At 53.5% G+C, this 24,868-nt stretch overlaps 1 protein-coding gene across 3 annotated transcripts in view; it reads left to right on the top strand.

The window, feature by feature from the left end:
• Positions 1–24,868, top strand: part of LOC133351175 (uncharacterized transmembrane protein DDB_G0289901-like) — a 45,093-nt gene that overhangs the window by 16,753 nt on the left and 3,472 nt on the right. Inside the window, exons 1-4 of one of the 3 annotated variants that reach the window (XM_061566187.1) lie at positions 16,780–16,877; positions 19,830–19,997; positions 20,904–21,420; positions 22,111–22,247. In XM_061566187.1, the coding sequence (XP_061422171.1) occupies positions 20,943–21,420; positions 22,111–22,247 (615 nt within the window). In that variant the 5' untranslated portion in view covers positions 16,780–16,877; positions 19,830–19,997; positions 20,904–20,942. Of the gene's footprint in view, positions 1–16,779; positions 16,878–19,829; positions 19,998–20,900; positions 21,421–22,110; positions 22,248–24,868 lie in introns of those variants that run through there. The other 2 variants (XM_061566186.1, XM_061566185.1) reach the window with 2 other exon arrangements.

Genomic DNA, 24,868 nt, shown 5'->3' with positions numbered 1-24,868 from the left:
GCTGATGATGATCGTGGTGTTGATGATGGTGATGGTGCGAATGATGATGATGTTTTCGTGGTGCTGATGATGGTGGTGTAGATGATGATGGGTCTGATGATGATGGTGGTGGTGCTGATGATGAACATTATTGTGGTGTTGATGACGATGATGGCGGTGTTAATGAAGATGATGGTGTTAATGATGATTGATGGTGCTGATGATGGTGGTGCTGATGACGATGACGGCAGCTGAAACAACGGCGCAGGTTTCTTAAATCCGATGCCCCGCCGCACTCCCACGGCCTCTGTCCGCCCAGCGGTATGAATGGCGGGGTAGAAAGAGTAGGCCAAATACACCTCCACAGAGAGGCGGCCTCCAGTGGAGGCTCTTCCGCCAGCAGACGCGTAAGGAGCCACAGACGAGCACGAAGGCACCACGTGGCAATCCGGCACCAGACGCCCCCCCCCCTTCCCAAGCTCTGCGGTCCCTTCCATATATCAAGATTGTATTGGCCGATCGGTGAGCGTTGACTCGCGCGTGCGAGGGGGAGCAACACGCTAACCCCCCCCCCCCCCACACGGAGCCGGGACACGCGGAGTCCACGTGTGATGCAGTACCGCCGTCTCGTGGCCGAGTCGGGTATGGCGATTCCTAGACCCGAACCCGCGGGGCAGCGAGTGAGCTGCACCACAGCGTGTGTGCGGTGACCCACCAAGACTGCCTGCACAGCGCGGTGTGACAGATAGCAGCCACGTGCAGCAACACAACCACCACCACCACCACTCAGTGCAGCAGCACAACAACCACCACCACTCAGTGGTGCAGCAACACAACCACCACCAGTGGTGCAGCAACACAACAACCACCACCACTCAGTGGTGCAGCAACACAACCACCACCACTCAGTGGTGCAGCAGCACAACCACCACCACCAGTGGTGCAGCAGCACAACCACCACCACCACCACTCAGTGGTGCAGCAACACAACCACCACCAGTGGTGCAGCAACACAACCACCACCACCAGTGGTGCAGCAACACAACCACCACCACTCAGTGGTGCAGCAGCACAACCACCACCACCAGTGGTGCAGCAGCACAACCACCACCAGTGGTGCAGCAGCACAACCACCACCACCACCACTCAGTGGTGCAGCAACACAACCACCACCAGTGGTGCAGCAACACAACCACCACCACTCAGTGGTGCAGCAACACAACCACCACCACCAGTGGTGCAGCAGCACAACCACCACCACCACCAGTGGTGCAGCAGCACAACCACCACCACCACCAGTGGTGCAGCAACACAACCACCACCACCACTCAGTGGTGCAACAACACAACCACCACCACCATCAGTGGTGCAGCAGCACAACCACCACCACCAGTGGTGCGGCAGCACAACCACCACCCCCACCACTCAGTGGTGCAGCAACACAACCACCACCACTCAGTGGTGCAGCAACACAACCACCACTCAGTGGTGCAGCAACACAACCACCACCACTCAGTGGTGCAGCAACACAACCACCACCACTCAGTGGTGCAGCAACATTGCAGAGACGTCCACGCTCACTGTATCAGAATCTTTATTTCTTTTGTAGGAATCCGATGAGCTATGAAGCTTTTTGTCACAGAGTGCAAAGTATAGGAAATGTAAACAAATCGCTTAAGAATAAACACATACACACACAAATAAAACTAAACTCCGTTTGCTTGTTATCCTGCCAGGTGAAGCCCACCGAGGTATGAGCAGTAACCTTCCTTCTTTCTCTTCTCAAGAAGCGACGGTTCGAAGACAAAGCGTCTTTGAGTCTTTGTCGAGTCGTGGAAATCTACGGCTGCGACCCCTCGTCAAAGCGAACCTCGGGGGGGCTTCACAACACCGATTGCTCGAGTGTTGGAACCGCCTCGACCCGGCCCCTGTCCGGCTGGCCTCACCGCAGCAATTCCACTGCTGGATGATAACAAAACAAAAATTCCGCCTGAGAACGGCCGCCCGCTTGTGTTGCGATCGAAACGTCGTGGTTTCTTTCATTTTTCTACCTACGGTCAACAAGTCGCAGGGTCACACTTTTTAAAAATTTGGGTATTTATACTCTGGTTCTTTCGGTAAAGTCACGTAGGTAAAAATAATAAAATAAACTCATAATACAAATAAAATAAAAAATGAAAATAACTAAATGAAAGTGATTTGATTTAGTTATTTTCATTTTTATAATTTAAATGTTTTTCTTTATTTTCACCTACGTGACTTTACCGAAATAACAAAAGAGTATGGATTCCTGCAGTCACGAAAGCTTCAAATCAAGATTGATTTGAAGCATGTTTCATTTTCAAAATGGTAATATGGTTTTAGGGGGGGGGGCAGAGCTTTGTGATGTCATATTTGAGGGGGGTCTTACTTTTTGTGACGCCGTGTGACGAGAGGGGGAGAGGGGGTAAAAAATCGGCCAAAATGGGTCTCTGTGTGAGTCTATGGATCTCTGTGTGAGTCTATGGGTCCATATATGAGTATATGGGTCTCTATACGAGTCTATGAGTCTCTGTGTGAGTCTATGGGTCTCTGTGTGAGTCTATGGGTCTCTGTGTGACTTTATGGGTCTTGTGAGTCTATGGGTCTTTATGTGTGAGTCTATTGGTCTCTGTGTGAGTCTATGGGTCTCTGTGGGAGTCTATGGGTCTCTGTGTGAGTCTATGGGTCTCTATGTGTGAGTCTATTGGTCTCTGTGTGAGTCTATGGGTCTCTGTGGGAGTCTATGGGTCTCTGTGTGAGTCTATGGGTCTCTGTGTGAGTCTATGTGTCTCTGTGTGAGTCTATGGGTCTCTATGTGAGTCTATGGGTCTCTGTGTGACTCTATGTGTCTCTGTGTGAGTCTATGGGTCTCTGTGTGAGTCTATGGGTCTCTATGTGAGTCTATGGGTCTCTATGTGAGTCTATGGGTCTCTGTGTGAGTCTATGGGTCTCTGTGTGAGTCTATGGGTCTATATGTGAGTCTATGGGTCTCTATGTGAGTCTATGGGTCAATATGCGAGTCTATGGGTCTATATGTGAGACTATGTGTCTCTGTGTGAGTCTATGGGTCTCTGTGTGAGTCTATGTGCCTCTGTGTGAGTCTATGGGTCTCTGTGTGAGTCTATGGGTCTCTGAGTCTATGGGTCTCTGTGTGAGTCTATGGGTCTCTGTGGGAGTCTATGGGTCTCTGTGTGAGTCTATGGGTCTCTGTGTGAGTCTATGTGTCTCTGTGTGAGTCTATGGGTCTCTATGTGAGTCTATGGGTCTCTGTGTGACTCTATGTGTCTCTGTGTGAGTCTATGGGTCTCTGTGTGAGTCTATGGGTCTCTATGTGAGTCTATGGGTCTCTATGTGAGTCTATGGGTCTCTGTGTGAGTCTATTGGTCTCTGTGTGAGTCTATGGGTCTCTGTGGGAGTCTATGGGTCTCTGTGTGAGTCTATGGGTCTCTATGTGTGAGTCTATTGGTCTCTGTGTGAGTCTATGGGTCTCTGTGGGAGTCTATGGGTTTCTGTGTGAGTCTATGGGTCTCTGTGTGAGTATATGTGTCTCTTTGTGAGTCTATGGGTCTCTATGTGAGTCTATGGGTCTCTGTGTGACTCTATGTGTCTCTGTGTGAGTCTATGGGTCTCTGTGTGAGTCTATGGGTCTCTATGTGAGTCTATGGGTCTCTATGTGAGTCTATGGGTCTCTGTGTGAGTCTATGGGTCTCTGTGTGAGTCTATGGGTCTATATGTGAGTCTATGGGTCTCTATGTGAGTCTATGGGTCAATATGCGAGTCTATGGGTCTATATGTGAGACTATGTGTCTCTGTGTGAGTCTATGGGTCTCTGTGTGAGTCTATGTGCCTCTGTGTGAGTCTATGGGTCTCTGTGTGAGTCTATGGGTCTCTGAGTCTATGGGTCTCTGTGTGAGTCTATGGGTCTCTGTGGGAGTCTATGGGTCTCTGTGTGAGTCTATGGGTCTCTGTGTGAGTCTATGTGTCTCTGTGTGAGTCTATGGGTCTCTATGTGAGTCTATGGGTCTCTGTGTGACTCTATGTGTCTCTGTGTGAGTCTATGGGTCTCTGTGTGAGTCTATGGGTCTCTATGTGAGTCTATGGGTCTCTATGTGAGTCTATGGGTCTCTGTGTGAGTCTATGGGTCTCTGTGTGAGTCTATGGGTCTATATGTGAGTCTATGGGTCTCTATGTGAGTCTATGGGTCAATATGTGAGTCTATGGGTCTATATGTGAGACTATGTGTCTCTGTGTGAGTCTATGGGTCTCTGTGTGAGTCTATGTGCCTCTGTGTGAGTCTATGGGTCTCTGTGTGAGTCTATGGGTCTCTATGTGAGTCTATGTGTCTCTGTGTGAGTCTATGGGTCTCTGTGTGACTCTATGTGTCTCTGTGTGAGTCTATGGGTCTCTGTGTGACTCTATGTGTCTCTGTGTGAGTCTATGGGTCTCTGTGTGACTCTATGGGTCTCTGTGTGACTCTGTGTGTCTCTGTGTGAGTCTATGTGTCTCTGTGTGAGTCTATGTGTCTCTGTGTGTCTACGGGTCTCTGTGTGACTCTATGGGTCTCTGTGTGAGTCTATGGGTCTCTGTGTGACTCTATGGGTCTCTGTGTGACTCTATGTGTCTCTGTGTGAGTCTATGTGTCTCTGTGTGAGTCTATGTGTCTCTGTGTGAGTCTACGGGTCTCTGTGTGACTCTATGGGTCTCTGTGTGAGTCTATGGGTCTCTGTGTGACTCTATGGGTCTCTGTGTGACTCCATGTGTCTCTGTGTGAGTCTATGTGTCTCTGTGTGAGTCTATGTGTCTCTGTGTGAGTCTACGGGTCTATGTGTGACTCTATGGGTCTCTGTGTGAGTCTATGGGTCTCTGTGTGAGTCTATGTGTCTCTGTGTGAGTCTTTGCGTCTCTCTGCGATTCTCTCTAATCGAGGAGGCTTCAAAGTTGGGCTACAAATAAATGCGCACAGGACAAAAAGCTACGTGCAATGGAAAACACATCAGAGTCCGTGTGCCCAGAGCAGTCACTGAAGGCGGATCAGGATCAAGAATAGAAAACTGAGATTAGTAGTAGCATTGGCCTTGGATGATAACATAAAATCACCACATTCCGTTGAGATGTATTTTTGTTTTTCCGGGCAGAGTGATGTCTGTAAAGATGTTGTTTCCCCCCATTGCGCTATGATTGCTTCAACTTCCGTGCCGGGAGATGGAATTTACCCGACGACCTTTGCATTGGGTGTCACCGTGGCGAGATGTTGACTACCTTGCCTGGTCTGCAGGAGGATCGTGGGTTCGATCCCGACCCTGACGCCTGCTGCTGTATATTCGGAGTTTGCGTGTCTTTCTCTCTCTCCCTGTGGTCGCGTGGATTTTTCTCCGGGTCCTGCGGTTTTTTTCCATCCACATTTAGAATCCACATCACGCGTTTCAGAGTATTTGGCTGCAATACGTTGTCCACGTGATGATGATGAGCCACTTCGCTGGGCTTATCATTTGCGATGGGCACGTCGCTTCTGACTAAGAGCTACGTAGCTCAGTGGGGCCTTACCCGGTAAAAGAACAAAAAGTTGTTGAAATACTGTAGCAGTTCAATGTGCTCAAATCCAATGTACTCAAAAAGTTCACAATTTCAAGTCCAATGTGCTCACCGCCACAGAGCCGCTGTTCGTGGAGGGCTCAACACTCATGCCTTGGCTATTCAGCTATTGGTGGAAATTCCATGTTCTCGTGGCGAGGACTCGCCTGTCGTCTTTTTCCCACCGTGAGATTCCTCATTTTACCAACCGCCAGAGAGATGATGGGCTGAGTCTGCTCGTGAACTTAAATTCTCACGACGAGAGCCCGACTTCTCCCTCTCTCTCTCGAGGTATCGAGCCTAGCCAGGCGTCTCGGAAGAGTTTCCATCACTCACACTTTACCCCACCGCGTGCAACCTGCCCACCGGCTACCTGTGGTCTGCACTCACGGCTGCCGCTCCGGGAGAACGATGCGAGCCGGCGACCTCTGTCTAAGGCTTGTAAGTCCACTGGTGCTAAGCGAGCATCCTTAGTGTTTGTGCATCGTGGGGAGCGGTGGTGTAACGCGTAGCGCTGCGCTACAAACCCCACCAGGAGACCCGCGTTCGATTCCCGCTCACGGTCAGCGCCGGTGACGATTATCTGAATCGGTCCTGGGCCTCCTCCCCTAGGTCGACTCAGCCTCAAATGAGTACCCGGTACGGTGTGCATACATTGCCACGAGGGGATACAAAGGCGGCCGGGCGTGGTGCTGGCCACCTACCTCCTCGTGTGCCGTACCAGCCTTCATAGGTGTAACTCGCTAACAGCACTTGCCCCAACAGTCTGTTCAGGCTACACGGGGGGGTCTTTGTTCCGTGTCTTCTCGGCGTGGTGCTGGCGGCGGTGGCTAACAACAACAACAACATTCGCCCTCGCGGGGTGTTGAAGGTTATCTGGTGGGTCCCTTTGTCGTGCGGTGCCTGTCCACACGTGAGAATGACCCTAAGAAGTTCAACATACCTCGCGTGGAAGCGAAACAACAACAACAGCAGCAAAACCTTGGTGCCGAGAAACGAAAAGGGAAGTTTGGCGTGGCGGCGATGGTGGCGGTGGTGGGGTGGTGGCTGTGGTGTTGTTGGTGGTGGTGGCGATGGTGGCGGTGGGGAGAAACACAAAGTGTGCCGAGTCAGAACCCGCAGATACAGACTGGACGACACTTTCAGTTCGTCCCACTGGAGGAATCCGATGAGCTATGAAGCTCTTATTTTCGTCACAGATGTTCAGTAGGGGACGGAGTCGGCAAGTGGCAACAACAGGCGATGCTCACGAGCGGAGACGCTGCTCCTCTCCAGCGTGGGCAAGTGTCCAAGTTGTCCAATTTTCAGGGTTTATTTTGTTCAACCAGCTGACAACTCGCATTTGCTGGGGTGACTTGGGGCATCAGTGTGCTAGGAGGGGAGCGATCATTGCTGCTGCTGCTGCTGCTGCTGTGTGTACAATCTCAATTGGGTCATTTGCGGTGTCGCTTTTGAAATGTGGCAGCAATACATAAATAAATAACTGTGTATTTGTGGAGTCAGGCACACAAAGGGGCCCGGCTGCTCGTTGTGGAGCGGCCGTGAAGCCGACGGTGCGTCACGTCGCGGTCACCACACTCGCAGTATTAACCAGGGCGCCCCGCTAGGATTCGAACCGCTCGAATGGAACGCCTTGCAACGGCAAGCGACGGACGCGCTGAACGCCGGGGGGGGGCGCGTCGCCACCCCTCCCTCCAACGTGGGCCGAAAGCCTCGGGGCATCACCGCGTGTTGTGGACACTATCCCTGCGTATTCTCATATTTCGTTGATGTTTAATATCACATCAGAGCGATATTGTAGACGGATTGTACATACTGTGGTACCCATTTTATTATATGGGGGGGGGGGATTTTTCATCAAAAGGCTACGACGAGGACCTTGCTATCATGCACCACTGTGACCGAGAGATGATGCGCTTTAAAACAATCAGTGTTAGCGTTTGCCACCCTCGTTGGTACCGAAAAGACAAAAGTGGTAACAATGGCTCTGAAGAAACCGAGCGAGCGGGCAGTTTCCACGCCGCGGTTTCTGCAGCTGTCTAACGCGCAGGGCTCAACTTCTCACGCAGTTTATTCCGGAACGCTGATAGGGGTCGTCGGCGTAAGGCGCTACCACTCGAGTAGTTTTGACAACAAAAATAACACAAATAATAATAACCGAATGCAATCCAAAGACCGAGACTTGCCCCCACCTCTGCCACGTTTGTTGTCGCTGACTGTCGACTTAGGGGCGTAGGCTCAGCTCACGGGGCGATCCTGAACGTGGCTGGGAACGAGGCTCAGAGCCTCGGAGAACGGCTCAGAGGTGCGATGAGGAATTGCAGACGAGCGGGGAAGGCAGCAGCAGCAGCCTGGCAGTGATCCGGCACCATCTCCCCCCCACACCAAGCTCTGTTGTCCTCTATATATGAAGGTGTTCTAATTAAATCGAATTTCATGAAGGTGTTGTCGGCTAACTAACGAGTGTTTACACGTGGGAGCAAACCGGAGTGCCCACAGAAAACCCGCGCGTGTCGAGGGGGAAACACTCTATCCCCGTGCAGATGGAACAGATGGAAGTCCACATTGTTGCTGTGCCGACATCTCCCAGGCGAGCCAGGGCGTGGCGCCTCCTCGACACCCACGCGAAGCGAGTTTCACAACAACAACAATAACAACAACAATAACAACAACAGCTGCGGTCATCCACCAACCCATCGATGCTGCCTCCACAGCCCTGAGTTGCAGGATCACGTGGTGCTGAGCTGACCAGTGTCACCTGCTAGATTCAAGTTCATTTAATAGGTATAGCCCTGTGAGCCATTCGGCTCTTGAATCCGGTGCAACCGCAACAAACAGAAAACAAAGACATGAACAAGAAAACATCTTAAAGTGACTATGTGCAAACAGAAAATCCAAGAAAAGACAGCAAAATATTGCAGAAAAAGCACCGTACACCAAGACTGTGTGCAAAAATCCCAGTGGGATGCAAGTCAAACAACAACAACCACAAGACAACTTAGATTAAGGCCATCAGTCTAACTCTGTACTGCAACAAACAAACATGGCCAAACCAATAAACGTTTCGAAAATCACCAAAATAAAGCCATAAAAGCAATGAAACAGCGATCATAGGAACTGTGACCGAATTTTCACAATAAACGACGTGAACAACATGTACTACCAAACTCTGCAGCCATAGCTGGCTGCATGAGTCACTCCACAACAGCAGGAGCATCAGTCGGAGTATCATGCCACCGATCAGATGCCCCCGATCAGCACGGTGGGCTACGTGCGGCTGCGAAAAAAGTTCAACATACGTGCGCACGTGCGGGAAAGGGCGCACGTGGGCTGCATGTGGAGCAGCGGTGCTGTGGAGGCAGCAACGAGGAGTTGGTGGGTCACCGGCGCGTTCCTGGGACTCCCCTGTCCGTGCGGCTGCCAGGTCACCACATCGCTTGGCTTTACAAGCAAGCTGTGATTGCAAATGGAGAACGTGGGATTAATTGCGATCTGTATTGCATCTGTACGGCGCCTGCGTGTTCCTGTCACCCCCCTTACCCCGCGCTTGTAGGGTTTCTCCAGCTACTTTTGGGTTTTAGAGGACTCGTTATGAATGGAGTTGGCCAAAACATGCAGGGCCGCAGAGCTTGTGAAATCGCCGGTAGCGCCGGTTCTGGCCGCCTTTCTTCCTGCCCTGTTTGTTCTGTGGATTCCCTGAATCATTCTCTCTGAATCATTCTCTCTGAATCATTCTCTCTGAATAATTCTCTCTGAATCACTCTCTCTGAATCATTCTCTCTGAATCATTCTCTCTGAATCATTCTCTCTGAATCATTATTTCTCTCTATCTGGGAGTGAAGGATAAACGCAGCAACGCGTTTTACGAACGTGAAGCCGTGCCTTTATTTGTTTTGACTTATTCAGAAGCAAAAGCAAAAGCCTCTTTTGTTCGCGGTGCAGTCTTGCCAAATGAGATCTCCCTCCCCCGCCATCCCACGCCTGCACCCCCCCCCCCCCTCCCATCGCTATTGTAATGTCACTTAGACGCTGCACTGCAGAAGGAAGAGAGGGGAGAGGTTGGCCATGCCGAGTGAGTGAAGGTTGACCAGTGGGTTGATGGTGTTGTTGGCAGAGCAGGTGGGGGGGAACGAGTGAAGGGGGGTCCATGCCAACCATTCTTCACCTCTGGTGGAGGCGTTTGCGTGTTGTTAGTATTATTATAAAGTGTGTGTGTGTGTAGTGTGCAGTGTGTGTATGTATGTTGAACTTCTTTCGCACCTTACCTAGCCCACCGTGCTAATCGGAGGGGAGTGTAGGTTGTACGTAATGTGAGTGTAGTGTGAGTCTAATGTGTACACAGCCAATTAACGTGATGAACAAACGTGATCATGTATTACCGTGTCAGCACTACCGGTGCATTTCGAGAGTAATGTCACAATTCTTTAACAATTCGGTTGTCCGACGTTTCGCTATCAGGTACAACAACCAACATCATCATCATCATCAGGCATTCACATCAGAGCTGTGGGAATCTCCTGCGAGGGTTCAAAGTGCAGAGCGCTAACCACCACGCCCACCCGTGATTAACACTGCACACGCACAAAGACAAAGATCCCCCGTATAGCCTTAACAGGCTGTTGGGGCAAGTGCTGGTAGCGAGCACCTATTGAAGGTCGGCACGGCACACGAGGGGGTGGGTGGCCAGCACTACACGCCTGGCCGCCTTTGTCTCCCCAGTGTCAATGTTTACACACCACACCGGGTGCTCATTTGAAGCTGAGTCGACCTCGAGGAGGCCCAGGACCGGTTCAGATAATCGTCACTGGTGTTGGCCGTGAGCGGGAATCGAACCCGTGTCACCAGGTTCGTAGCACAGCGCGTTAACCGCTACTACTGCTCCACCCACACACTCACACACACTCACACACACTCACACACACTCACACACACTCTCACACACACTCACACACACACTCACACACTCACTCACACACACACTCACACACTCACCCACACACTCACACACACACTCACACACACCTGTGTGGATACTATTGGGCAGCAATGCAAGCACCCTCTTCTCCAATGGCACCTGCCCTGGGAGTGGTTACAGGTGAGCCCGTAGCGCTGTGATTAGACTCTATTTATAGTGCGTGCCTGACGTCACCATGCGAGCAAAGTAAAACTAGTTGGCGAGACCTCCCACCCTCTCAATCTCCCCCCCACCCCTCTCTCTCTACACCTCCACCCTCCACCTCCCCCTCTCTCGCCACCTCCACCCTCTCTCTCCCCGTGTTATTACCGTCGCTTCCTCGACAATCAGTGGGCGCGCTCATAGAGAGCACAACGGCAAGGTAAGGGAGCGAGCAATATAATATGATGATGATGGTGATGTTAGTGCCCCTCATAATTGTGCTGTTCAGGCGCGTCCAGCGGAGGTAGGTAGGGATGTTTCGCCGTCTGGAGGTGCCACCAGCAGGCATCGGGTCAAGCCGAGGCCGACTCCGCTGATGAGACACTGAGAGTCGAAACCGTATTTGAAGCGATGCCGCCGGCGGTCTGCCGGCCTAGATGATGCGCTTCCAGATGGAATGGAGTGTGGCTGACGTGATGTGTAAAACGTGTTTTTTTTTAAGCAGAGGGACAGATTCGAGGAGGCGAATTGACAGCGTTGTTTTGTGATTTGTTTTCTGGATTATAAGTTGGAGGTGCGTCTTGTAAGGGGCCATCCGTTGAGTAGGTACGCATGGAGGGGGAGGGGGGTAACCCAAATGCGTAGCTTGTGTATGGGGGGGGGGGGTCTATTGACAATGTGCGCGTAGGAAACGAGGGGGGGTTAAGCCTCGATAATAATAAATTGTCTACATTGGCCTTCAAATGAGTTAGATAGTCCGGCGGTGGACTATCTGTTTGCTTAAACACGTTAATATTATTAATTCTTGATCATTTCTGCGCGGATTAAATATCGGCCGTTCTATAGGATTCGGGGGGGGGGGGGGGGGGTGCGTCAAGCGAACGTACGCAGGTGCGGGGGGGGGGTTAAAAGTCCGCGTGCGTACAGGGAGGGGGGGAGGGGTCAGGTTTTGACAGATTTTTGCGTACCTACTAAATGGATGGCCCCTAAACAGCGCCATTGTAAAGAGACAAAGGCGGCCGGGCGTGGTGCACCCACTCCGTCGTGTGCCGTGTCGACCTTCATAGGTGCTCGCACGTAGAACTTGACCCTACATCCTGTTACGGCTGTACGGGGGATCTTTTGTCTTGTCCTTGTGTGTGCGCGCGTGACCTCATTTATGGAACTTGATTCACGCCGTGCGCACGGTCTGTGGCGGTGCGTCTTGACTCTGCGAAGCGTCTTGTAATCCGAAGCGTCTTGTAATCCGGTGATTGCAGTGACTGCGATGGGTTCCCGGCAGCTTCGCATGAACCTTTTTTGTGAACGTGTCGATTTCCCCGAACCGAGGGGAGGAGTGGCGGCGCAGTGGTTAGCGCACTGCACCACCACAAACCAAGCCACCTGAGGTTGATTCCTGTTCGCGGCTAGCATCTGAACCGGTCTTGGGTTACATTCCACACCCCTACCCTCCCCCTCTTTCACAAACCCACACTGACCAGCGTGGTGAAGTATGGTCAGATATCCCGGCCCGCAAGTGGTGGGCATCATCCCTTTTCTCGGTCTGTTTCACTTTTTAAATCACCGCCTTCAAACCCACCCATGTGTTACTGCAGGCTTTCCCTGTACCTTAAGATTTAAAAGGTAACTTTGTTTCCTGATTGCATTACTCTGCAATTATTAATTCGCATTCATCATAGGTCTAAGTATTATTGGAATGTCCAGAGTAGTCGCTGAGGTTGTGATAATTATCGGCATTAAATTTCTCTTAGATTTTATCTAGACTCGAGACTTGTTGTGGATTTGCTTTCCAACACACCGGTTAGTGCCGTACTAGTAACGAATTGGCACGTTTTGTTTACGTGACAAACCTTACTAGTTGACTGTGTCGGGTGGTAGCCGGTTTAACGACACGTTTATATTTACGCGATCTAACAAAAAAAAAACTCTTATGGATTTTTTTTAATGTACGGTGCTTTGAAATATTTCAATATGAAAGGCGCCTTATAAAATAGAGGCTATTGTTAGTCAGCTGTGGATTAACAAACGGGCATGCATAAACCCTTCTGTACCATCACCACACTCAAACATTCAACACTGATGTGTGCCTAAAGATCATGGCTCAACCAGTGATTCATTCTGAAAGCACGTGTAAGATTATTTCCATTCGCATTGCTCTTCACACAAATAGTCCTTGCGGTCATCATCATGATCACCAGAGCCGACCCAGCCACTAAGCGACCCTTGCAATTGCAAAGGGCCCCGTGGCCAGCAGAGGGCCCCCTAGAGTCACTGCTAGCTAGTGGGTGAAAAAAATCATACATCAAAGGGGCCTCCAACCAAATTTTGCTTAGGGCCCCCAAAGGTCTAGGGCCGGTTCTGATGATCACCATCATCACGCGTGCTTGCCTAGAGAAGACTCATCGAGTCTCAAAACTCTGTCAAGTTTTTGCATGAAGGGGTGAGCTTGCTGCTGCGTGATCCCAGCTGAGTAAGTTGAAAATACATCTTCAGTACCACGATGTTTTGGCCAATACCAGTTACAACGTCTTACTTGTTTTAGCTATCCGAAGGGGAACCGGCGAAACCCGGAGGAGAATACATGCAGCATAGGTGGAGAACATACCAATTCTACACGCTCGCACACTCACGTACACCCTGCAGAACAGACGGAGAGCCTACAAACTCACGCTACGCACACCTTGCAGAACGAACAGCATAGCAAGGCGCCGGTTTGGGAAATCGAACCCATTTCCCTGTTGCTGTGAGGCACGAGCATGACGACTGCGCCACGCACATACACACACCGTCTATTCATAGTTCAGGGAACAGAAAGTTTGCAGAGAAAGACACAGGTAAAACAAAACATCACCTTGCTGCATATGAGCAGCAACATACCACAGTTGCGGAGATTGCAAACAAAACCAGCCAAGTGTGGCATGAACTCATTCTGAGTCAACAGCCGTCGTCGTCAGCCGCGGTCATTCCAATTCCGCTTGAAGACCTCCCCAAGGCGCCCACCATCCCTCACGATCTCGTGGTGTGACTGAGATCGCCCCCCCCCCCTTTCCACCACGCGCGTTGATTTACGAGTTGATGCCCCCCACCACCCCATTCCATTCCTCGGCTACCACTCGGCTCTCGTTATTCTCGACCACCGTCCCTTGTGGCGACGTCTCCGTAAATTGTCGCGGCTCCGAGACCTGAGTTCGTTCGCTCATCCCAAGGTGCTCTTCTGCCCCTCGGTGTAATCGTGCCCGGAGAGCATCGCTCCGTCTTTCTCTGTTGCTGTTCTTTTTTTTCTAACTTTAATTCATTCGTGATCGCGTTTCTGAGCCGCAACTTCCCTTTTTTACCCGTGGTACACCGCGGAAAGAGGGACTCAAGACAGACAAAGTGAGGAGAGGGCATGGCTCCCGGTGACCAGTAGGACGATAGGAGAGAGGGGAGGAGGTGGAGAGGGGAGGAGGAATGACCGGGCCAAGATGCTGTGGATGAGAGGGCAGTGGCAGCGGCGGTGGTGATAATGATGATGACAGGAGAGGGAGGAGAGAATGAGCAGGAGAGCGGGAAGGAGGGAGCGCAAGTGAGCTGTACGGAGGAACGGCGTCTGTTCTCGTAGCGGGTGGCGGGGTGGGACTCAGAGTGGGCGCGGTCACACGGAAGTCACGTCGTGACTTACGGGAGGTTTTAGCTGATTTAGGTCGATTTTGTCATACCAGGTGCTGACTATGCACTGATTAAACAGCTTTCTCCTGAGTCACATTGCTGCGTTACTTTTCAAAAACCAAATTCAGTTTTCCAAAAGTCACCCCACCCTGCTCCCGTCCGCTGTCGTTTTATTTCGCCGAATCGATCCCCAGGCCGCCTTCAAAGCCTCTCCCAGGGTCACGTGCTCGGCCGTGTCTCGAAGTCGTGGCCCTCGGCAAGACGCCTCAAGACGTTTAGCGACCAATTGCAGCAACGTGCAAAAATTCCCCGGCACGTGTTGTCATCGCAGTTCACATCCGACTGATCAGTTGCATGCAACCGAGTTGCTACCGAGTTGCATGCAACTGACCGTGCACTAAAAAAAACAATTCTTAGCACTGGCCCACCCAAAACACCCACTCGTGGTGTCGGTGATACCCGATCCGCGTGTGTGCAGGGATACAGCGGCTGCAGAGGCTTAACCCATCACACGCATGGCTAAGTGGTGGGGGGGGGGGGGGTATTTGCAGCAGGTAAACACAATGCGAATGAGAGAATACAGCGGAGTCGGGTTGCACTCAATTTGGATTTTATAGGCGCACGCAAATTGTTTGCTGAATCGTGCCGCATGGGAAGATTAGCGCCCCAGCTGCAGCCGTGGGTCCGTTTCGGTGCGTGCAACACGAGCGGGCCCACGTCGCTGACCTGTTTTCCGATGTGCAGTAAAACGGATCGCGGCGGCATGAGCGTTCACCCCCCTCGTTGTGAGAAGGAGAGGTTCGAACTTCCGAGAATGGATGAGGCGGGTCGCCCTGGTTCACCACAGCAAGGGGAAGCCGCGTTCACCTGTGAACTCGCCCGGTGGCTCGAGGGCTCGCCATCGTCGGAAAGGTTTGCGAAGTCAAATACCTGCTGCACGATGGACTTGTCATCCCTTCGATGGAGGGGAGGGGGGCGATAAATGAGGTACAATAATGGAGATCTTTGTTTTTTTTTTCTGTTTCTCGGCATTTTAACCGCACACGTCCAGAATCCATGAACTCTGCAACAGGACATTCTGAATGTATGTGTAGGGGAAATAAATATATAAATGGTGGTGTAAGGCAAAAGTACCAAAATAAATCTAGATTTTGCAACACTTAGAGGAAATAACACAGGTGTCCCATACAGACGTCAATCATCTGAACATGTTGGTATGACGGCAATTTTTCGAAATGCCGCCATATCAAGTGGCAGTTTACCTGCAACAACAACGAAGACAAAGCTCACACCTCACATATATCAGAGTTGCGCACCTGCAGGGCAACCGTCCCATGCCCCCCTCCTGGCGAGATGTTAACTACCTCGCCTGGTATGCAGGAGGTCGTGAATTCGATCCCGACCCTTGTCGTCTGCTGTATATTTGTAGTGTGCGTGTCTCTCTCCCCGTGGTGGCGTGGATTTTTCTCCGGGTTCTCCGGTTTTTCCCTCCACATTTAAGAAACACGCAATCAGAGCATTTGGCTGCCGCTGTAAATGTCCACGTGACGAGCCACTTCGTTGGGCTTTCATTTGTGGCCGGGTCGCTTCTGAAAAAGAGCATTATAGCCCAGCGGGCACTACCTGGTAAAAAAATAAATAGTTAATAGTTTTAGTGTAGGTCATTCCCGTGGTGTTAACCGTAAATAAGTCAATATAACTGTACGTCGTCAGTTTCGCAGTGGACATCAACAGAGCCTCCCGTGACGATGTCAAAACGGGTCGGCCGTGTTTGTGTGACTGCGTCACGGTCTCAATTTGGTAAAAGTCGATTAAATGACACCGGAAACGACACGCGGATATCATCCGCCAGCAGGGTGCGACGCTGCTAATTGGTTTGACACATTCGGCACATCGCTGCCTATAACTGGCCGACATCTTCTTCCGCGTGGGCTGCCGATGTGGACGTGGAGCAACGACGACAACTTGACATCCAGGTGGCCAAGCCCCGACAACGACGTCCGGAGCAGCGGAGTGTATCGCTGCGATGATGTCTCCTCCTTCGTGTGTGTGGATAGGGCACTGCGTCGTTATGCGTTGCACGGTGTCTGTACGGGATGACCGCAGCCGCTCACCGCTGGAAAGTTTTTCATCTTCGACTTGACCGACTATCAGCCCAGCGCCAGAGTGATGGCCCTGCGCTGTATAGGAATGTCGTGAATACCACATCACAACATTATCAGTCGGTATTATTCCTGCGAGCAGTTAAAACAATAGCACCGTGCATTCCATTGCTCACCTACCTCCTCATCCTCCTCCTCAAAGCCCAGGGCTACTTCCGTGGCCTTTACGGTTTACGATCTGGGTGCATTTTGACGCCCCCGACGGCATTCTTTCTAAATTCCTGGTGCGCCGAGCGTGCCTCTCTCTCTCTCTCTTTCTCTCTCGCCGCCTCTTCTTATTATTATTCCTTCATTGTCATCGTAGTCATCTGCGTTTGCGACATACATGAGGGGTAGGGTCAGTCTGCTGCGGCGCAAGCTTCAGCCGACACGGCCAAAACGTGAGTCTCCGTCGCGGAATCAAACCGTCTTGCGTGAGCTGTCGGTGCGGTTTTAAATTGACCACAGATATAATCGTTGCATATGTTGGTATTCCTGCACGTGCTAATGGCAGCAGCAGCAGCAGCAAGACGTTTCAGTAGCTCGATGGCCACGACAAGAGGGCTTCAGCAGGGAGAGTTCGTGTCGTGTCGCTGTGCTTCCTCCTCCGCAGACCGCGGTGGTTTAGTCTGCGGTCCACAGTTTGGGTCGCATGGCCACATTCACACGAGTGTAGCTTGTCTTTAATTCATCTCTATGGGTCTCTATGTATCTCTCTGTATCTCTATGGGTTTGTATGTATATCTCTATGTCTCTATGTATATCTAATGTATCGCGTGAGTTTCTATGCATCTCTATGGGTCTCTATGGGTCTCTCTGCATCTCGATGGGTTTGTATGTATATCTCTATATGTCTTTATGTATATCGAATGTATCGCGTGAGTTTCTATGCATCTCTATGGGTCTCTATGGGTCTCTCTGCATCTCGATGGGTTTGTATGTATATCTCTATGTCTCTATGTATATCTAATGTATCGCGTGAGTTTCTATGCATCTCTATGGGTCTCTATGTATCTCTCTGCATCTCGATGGGTTTGTATGTATATCTCTATGTCTCTATGTATATCTAATGTATCGCGTGAGTTTCTATGCATCTCTATGGGTCTCTATGTATCTCTGAGTCTCTCTGTATCTCTATGATTCTCTGCAACATTTAAGGCTTGCCCATTCGTGAAGGAGATATATCCCCACGCGGTGGTTGATGCGAACTCCGGCGTATTCGAGGAATGTCGGCGCCAGGAGGTGCGATGATCGGGTCTCCGCTCAGCCGCTCATTGTGGACGCACGCGTAGTCGCTCGCTGCCCGCCAAGTGCCCTCCTGGGTGTGGGTGGGATTCTGGGGACGGTGATCGCGGCGGCGAGTGGCATCGTCGAGGTCTCGGTCGATGGGTAGAAGAAGCACAAATCGCAGGAAATTGCTCATTGACCGAGGATGGCCTTCACTCGATAGAATGAATCATTGTTCGGAGGTTCCTGCATCGTGTACGTCATTTTTTTGTTCCGCCCAATGTTAGTGAGGGCCAGCAGGGCAGGACACACGAGGCGTTGGGTGGGCAGCGGCCACGCCCGACCGCCTTTGTCTCCCCAGTGGCGATGTTTGCGCACCGCACCTCCCCAGTGGAGATGTTTACACGCCGCACCTCCCAAGTGGCGGTGCTTGATGTTTACACGAACACGCTCGCAAACGCACGCGCATGCAAACCAGCGCTATATCGCACACACGCCACCGCAATTTATCGGTTGGCTCGGTGGACGCTTGGACTCGATCCCCAAACGCGGCAGTTCAAACATTGGGGGGGGTTCGGAGGGGTGGGTAAATCTCTACAATCCCCACCGCCTCGATTCGCCCGGCGGTGTACATTGGCTTCACCGCGGTTAGGTTTATCGGCCGGTCACGTGTGGCGGTGGGGTAAAGTGTGGGTAGGTCCCACAACTCCAAAGACATTTGGCCGGCGTGGAAGAGTAGACCAAAAAAACCCTCCGAAGGAGGAGGGGTCTCTCTCTCTCTCTCGAGCTCCCTTTGTCAGTCGTTTCTGGTGGGGGGTTGATGCCACGAGCAGTGGCGTGAAAGTGGGCAATTGCAGGGCCCGCGCCTCTACCTTCTCATCGATCTCCCACTATTGCGCAACGCCGAGTCTTCCTCATTTGTGAAACAAACGCAACCTCGCCTGGTTTCGGAACTACGCTCGGGGACGGCTGTCGCGCTTGGCGGCTGTACAGGCGAACACGATATGGGTGTCGAGCGCTGCGTCGCGTCTGAATGGACGGCTCGGGCGTGGGCGTTCGTACCTTGGCCCTGTGCGCATTCCTCTGCAGAACTTGCCAGGTCAGCCCCAGCACAAACCCCCCCCCAACGCCCCCTGCCCCCCCTACCCCCCACGACACTCACCCCCTCCCTCCTTCCAATTACCACATCCCCAAAGATCCCCCGTGTAGCCTTGACAGACTGTTGGGGGTCGTTCTGTTAGCGAGTGGCACCTATGAAGGCCAGCTCGGCACACGAGGGGGTGGGTGGTCAGCCTGTGTCTCCCTCGTGGCGATGTTTACACACCGTACCAGGTACTCATTTGAGGCTGAGTCGACCTAGGGGAGGCCCAGGACCGGTGTTGTGCCGTGAGTGGTAATCGAACTCGGGTCAGCCGGGTTCTTTGCGGAGCATAGCGCTAACCGCTGCACCACCGCTCTCCCCTCCCTCCCACTGGCTACCACGTGCCCCCAGCACCTCCACCACCATAAATGAACGCCATAGTTAAGCCCCCAAAGGTGACAAGACAATGTATTAAAAAATACCTAGAATGCGTGCGTGTGTGTGGCCAAGGTGTGGTGCTGGCCACCCACCCTTTCGTGTGCCGTGCAGGACTTCATAAGCGCTACTCGCGAACAGCACTTGCCCAACAGTCTGTTAAGGCTATGAGAGAGGGGGTGGGATATTTCCCTTCGTGTGTGTACTTTTGAAAACCACGTGCCAATCATTGCCGTTTTGCAACATCTAAATGAAGGCGCGGCCCTGCAATTGCTCACTCACGCCAGAGCTGGCAGGCGGGGGACCTCCACTGAGATGAGCTCGAGAGAGAGAGAGAGCCCCTCCTAGCGGAGAGATAGGGTACTTTGGCCTCCTCTTCCATTCTGGCCAGTTGTGTTTGCTATTGGGGTGGCGGTGGGGTCTATACCCACACTTTAACCCCGCCACGCACGTCCCGGTCTGCGCAAGCCGCTGGGTGGACGATGACGAAGGCAGCGTGGGACGGGAGTTGAGGAATTCGCCTGGCGCCGCCAGCCCTTGGCGACGCCGTCGGCCGTGCGCCGCCGCGTGGACTCTGACCTCTTGGCTCCTCGGCCCCCTCCCGCCGCAGCTCACGCCGGCGGTACTCGAGCAAGCGCGCCTCCGCCGCATCCCCGGCTTCCAGAAGCCGCGGACTCTCAGCCGCATCCAGGCGAGCCGCGAGAAGCAGGAGCTGGAGCGGAAAAACGGCGCCGAGGAGGACGCCGCCGCTGCCGCCGCCGCCAAGCTCAACGGAAAGGTGACACTTCACGTGGCCTCAAAGTGCACATAGCCTGGCACAAGCGTCGTGGTGACGTCACCGCCACTTAGTGGCGAATGGCGGTTGTTGTTGTGGTGTATGTGACGATTATCATGGGGAGCGGTAGTGTAGCCGTTAGCGCGCTGCGCTACGAAACCCGGCGACCCGAGTTCGAATACCCGCTCACGGCCACCAACACCGGTGACGATTATTTGAACTTGTCCCGGAAACTTTTTTTTACCGAGTTCGATCCGCGCGAGTCCAGGAGCCCATGGATTGTGTTGTTTTTTTACGAAATCTTGTGCTCGGTTGTATCCCGATTGTGCTGTCGACGTTATGCCAAGAGAAGACCCATCTATTCGGAACGCTCGCACAGCGCTGGCACTCTTCGATACCCGCTTACGGCCAGTGGATATCACAGAGCTGCGTCTGAGTCTGACATCCCTCGGCGAACCTCCGGTCCACACGCAGCAGAAGGCGGTGCATTGTCACCCGCTCTGCATATGAGAGTAGTGTTCATCGTGTGACTGTCAAACCGATATTTATTTCTCAGAGCTGGAATTTAATAGAAGTTTAGCGTAAAACCAAAAAAAAATGTGCTTTTTGTGCAGTCATCGGTGACCGGGCTGAGACGACCATAAATTCGCTGCTGTACTTGAGGACGTGATTCTAATCACAGGCAACTTCAGTCCGTGAATTCGGTTGCTGGATGAAGCTCCCGGCGCGCGGAGCAAAACGTCGCGCCCAACGAAAACGCGGAAGCACCCAAAAACGCATCTGGAGTGAGCGGCGTGTACACGGCCCAGCGGCCCGACCCCCTCCCCCCGCGGGCACGCGCGTGCGGTGCCACCGCTAACGTGGCCGTCTCGCCCCCCCCCCCCTCCGTGCCCGCGTGCTGCCCAGCAGCCCTCCGCTGGCAAGCGGGCGTCCCTCTCCCAGCAGTGGATGGAGGTGACGCAGGGAGAGTCGGCGGACGGGGTGCCGGTGACCGTTCACGGGGCGCCTCGCGCAGGCCCCGGCTCGACGGCAAAGCCCGCCGCCTCCGCTTCTAAACTCTCCACCTTCCACGCCACCGCCGCCACCGCCACGCCCTTCGCCAAAATCCCGGCCCCTCCGAGCCACCCTCCGCCGGCCACCCCTCCCGACGCCTGTGTGCCGACGACGGCCGACGATCGCACCGACGGAAGGGAGGCCTTCGTCCCGGGCTCCGCGACCGTCGCCGATTTCGACTCCGACATCCCGCCGCCCCCCGGCGTGCCGGCGCCCCCCCCGCCGCCGCCGCCGCCACCGCCGCCACCGCTGCCACCGCTGATGACGGAAAACGGCGTCCGCTCTTCGTGGCCGCGGCCCGGCAGCAGCCTGAGCAGCGGCAGCATGGAGGAGACGTGCGGCTCGTCGTCACGCCGCTCCTCCTCCTCTTCGTGTAAGGCCCCCCCGACACCACCCACACCGCCCACACCCACCCACCGACCCCCCCCCCTCCCCGCCGTTGCGCACCGGCGGTCATGGAAAGACGTGTCAATGATTTGGCAAAATGTTCTACGGACTTTATTGTTTATTTATCACGAGCGATGTGGCCCTGCCTCACGGAAGCGGATGTCACAGAGCTACCTCTGAGACCCCTTCTTCTTCTTCAAGTGACCTCTAGTCCACCGCGCACACAGCGGAGGGCAATTCTTTGCCACCTGCTCCGCCGTGTGAGTGTGAGATTCGTCACGTGACAGCCAAACTGATAGAGGGCTGGCATTTTCGCCACAATTAAGTGCGGAACCAAATTTCACGCGATTTTTGTCGTTGACACCATCAACTCGCTACACTGCGAGGAAACCACTTTCATCACGGGCAGTTGAAATCTGGCTCAGCACTCTGACCTCTTGGCAACCGTCCCACCCAGCGCGATCCATTCACAGATACCCCGACAAAAATCGTTGAACCGCGTCACGGCCACAACGGAGCTGTGGCGTGAACGCCGCCATGCGTTCACGCGAGGGCTGTGTGGCACTCGAGTTCCCATGAATCGTTCCCTCCTCTTATTTGTGCCCCCCTTGTCCTGTGGGCCCCCCCCCCACACCCACCGCGCCCCCCCCCCCCATCCCCCCGGCACCCCGCGCAGCCAGCATGCCCGTGTTCAACATGCAGTCGCCGGGGCCCAACGACGCGCTGCTGCAGGAGCTCAAGGCGGGCCGCGTGCTGCGCCCCACCTCCAAGAGCAAGGCCGTCACCACCGTGTTCTCCGGACGGGGCCAGACGGTGAGGCCCTCGGGTTGTTTACGGCTCGGGAGGGGTGGGGGCGCCGGGTGGCTGTAGAGTGGTCGCGGCGGTGGCCGGTTGCACGTGCGCACTTTTCCACTGGCACGTCGGAGTCGAGCCAGCGCAGGGCCCCGACGGTGAGGGGTTTGTATTCACTTGTGAGAAAAATCGCCGGCTTCTTTGCCGTGCCCAGCCCAGCCAGAACCACAACCCATAGCACGCCGGCCTCGCGAGAAGATGTCCCAATGTCCCATTGCCGAAAATAAATAGTCGAATCTTATCTCATATTATAGGTTCAAGAGAGCAGCGACTTATTTCGAGACACTTTAGAACAATTATAAAATTAATATTGAACCCACGACGCTCTCCCGTAAACCAGGCGAGGGAGTTAAGATCGGCCTTCATTTATAGGTGCTCGCTAGCAGCACCTGCCCCAGCAGTCTGTGAGTCAATGTGGGGGATCTTAGCGCATGTGCGTTGGGGGGGGAGCGGGAGTGTTAGCGGTTCGCGTGCCGCGCTACAAACCCAGCGACCCGAGTTTAATTCGCTCTCACGGCCACCAACACCGGCAATGATTGTATGAACCGGTCCTGGACCTCTCCTAGGTCGACACAGCCTTAAATGAGTATTTGGTACGGTGTATAAAGATCGCCACGAGGGAGACAAAGGCGGCCTGGCGTGGTGCTGGCCACCCACCTGTTCATGTGCTGTGCCAGCCTTCGTAGGTGCTCGCTAACAGCACTTGCTCCTCCAGTCTGTTAAGGCTACACGAGATCTGTGTCTTTGTAAAAGTAGCGTGGTGGTTATCGCACTGCGCTACGAACCACGTGACCCGAGTTCGATTCCGGGTCGACTCGGCCTTAAATCAATACCCGGGTTGGTGTGTCAACATCGGCACCGTATTAATAGGTTAGCTCGCTATCAGCATTAGCCCCAACAGTCTGCAAGGCTCTCCAGGGGTATCTGTGTGACGTGTATCGATGACCGCTGCAACCGCATCCTTGTTTGCTGTTGCTGTTGAAATAGGTGCTTGGTAGCAGCACCTGTCCTCGGGTGACCTGGAATAAATATCATCTCCTTGTGTCCGTGGTGTGATCGCGAGTAGCGCCACTGGACGTTCAAATGCAGTTGGTCACAGAGGTTCGATCCCATCTCCCGGTGTGGAATCTGAACCCGTGGTGGAGAAAGGGTGCCGCCGCTGGTTAGCCAATGGGCAGGTCGCGTGCTGCGCGGGTACCCTCACCCCTTCAAGGACGTCTGACCGGTTTCGATGGGTTTGCCACCTGCCCGGGTTTGACTTAGCCACGTGCTGGTTTGACCCGGACAGTCTGCAGAATTGGGCATCCGTGTCCAGGCGGGTGGGGCTTGATACATGAAGCGTGGGGACTCCGACACCTTTGGAGACGTCTGGCCTGCGTGGAAGAGTAGGCCTGGGGAGGACACCTCGAGTGGAGCCCCTTTCCGCCAGCGGTGGCATAAGCGGAAAATTGCAGGGCTTCACCTTTACCCGTCACCTCTACCTTTGTCTCGGCGTGCGTTGACTCAGTCCTCCAATGAGTGCCCGGTGCAATGTGTAAACGTCGCCTCTGGGGAGACAAAGGTGGCCCGGGTGTGTGCTGGCCACCCACCGCCTCGTGTGCCGTGCCGGCCTTCGGCAGTGCTACTCGCTAACAGCACTTGCCCCAACAGTGTGTGAAGGCTATACGGGGGCGGGGGGGGTTTTGTCTTTGTTGTGTGCGCAAGGTGGGTACGGCAATCGGCTGCTGGGACGAGATGGCCGCTCCTGAAAGCAGGAAACGTGAACGCTGCTCACGGGCTCGTGACGTCGGGTGGTGGCGCAGGGGTAACACCCGTGGTGCCTCGCGGCAGGAAGGAGGGCCTGGGTTCGATTTCGGACCCAGGGTGCCTTCCTGTGTGTCGAGTGTGAGTGTGTGGGCGAGTTTGTATGTTCTCCCCCGAGTTATATAGAGTGTGAGTGAGTGGGTCAGTGTGCGGAGTCTGTGTATGCTCTCCCCCTGTTCTGCGCGGGTTTCCACCAGGTTCTCCGCTTTCCTCCCATAGCTGAAAATAAACACATTCAAACACACACAATTTGACCGGTATTGACTATAACGTCCCAATGCTACACTCAGCTGCAGCAGCAGTAGCGGCAAGATCGCGCCCCCTGCTGTGGCATCTTGCGAGAGTCCTCCGATAGAAAATAAAGTCCTGAGACTCGGTGAAGCGTTCCTGGAAAAACAAGCGTGATCATGATTCTTACAGCAATGCCAGGCGACCTCGCCAAACACGGGGGGGGGGGGGGCGGGTTGCGTTCCTACAAAATGGCGCGTTGGACAAAACCGTGTTCGACAAATGATCGGCCTCGTGGGTCCAAAACTATCACCCCTCCCTCTCCCCTCTTTGTTTAAAGAGCGGACGTGTAGATGCGTTCGACGATGTGAACACTTGCGTTGTGACGTTGTGTGTGTTGAGTACGCGTTACATTATTGTGCAAAAAACTGCACGCGATAAATGTACGCGCGCAACAACATTCGTGGTAAATAAATCATTCTCGCGGTCAATTCATCCGCACCTTCCGACGAATGCAAACCGCGTCGAGCCAAAACGAGCGTTCGATAAAA

The sequence above is a fragment of the Lethenteron reissneri genome, chromosome 36 (genome assembly GCF_015708825.2).
Source record: "Lethenteron reissneri isolate LAM-NWPU_2019-01 chromosome 36, ASM1570882v1, whole genome shotgun sequence".
NCBI lineage: Eukaryota > Metazoa > Chordata > Hyperoartia > Petromyzontiformes > Petromyzontidae > Lethenteron > Lethenteron reissneri.
This window is presented reverse-complemented; position numbering and strand designations above follow the sequence as displayed.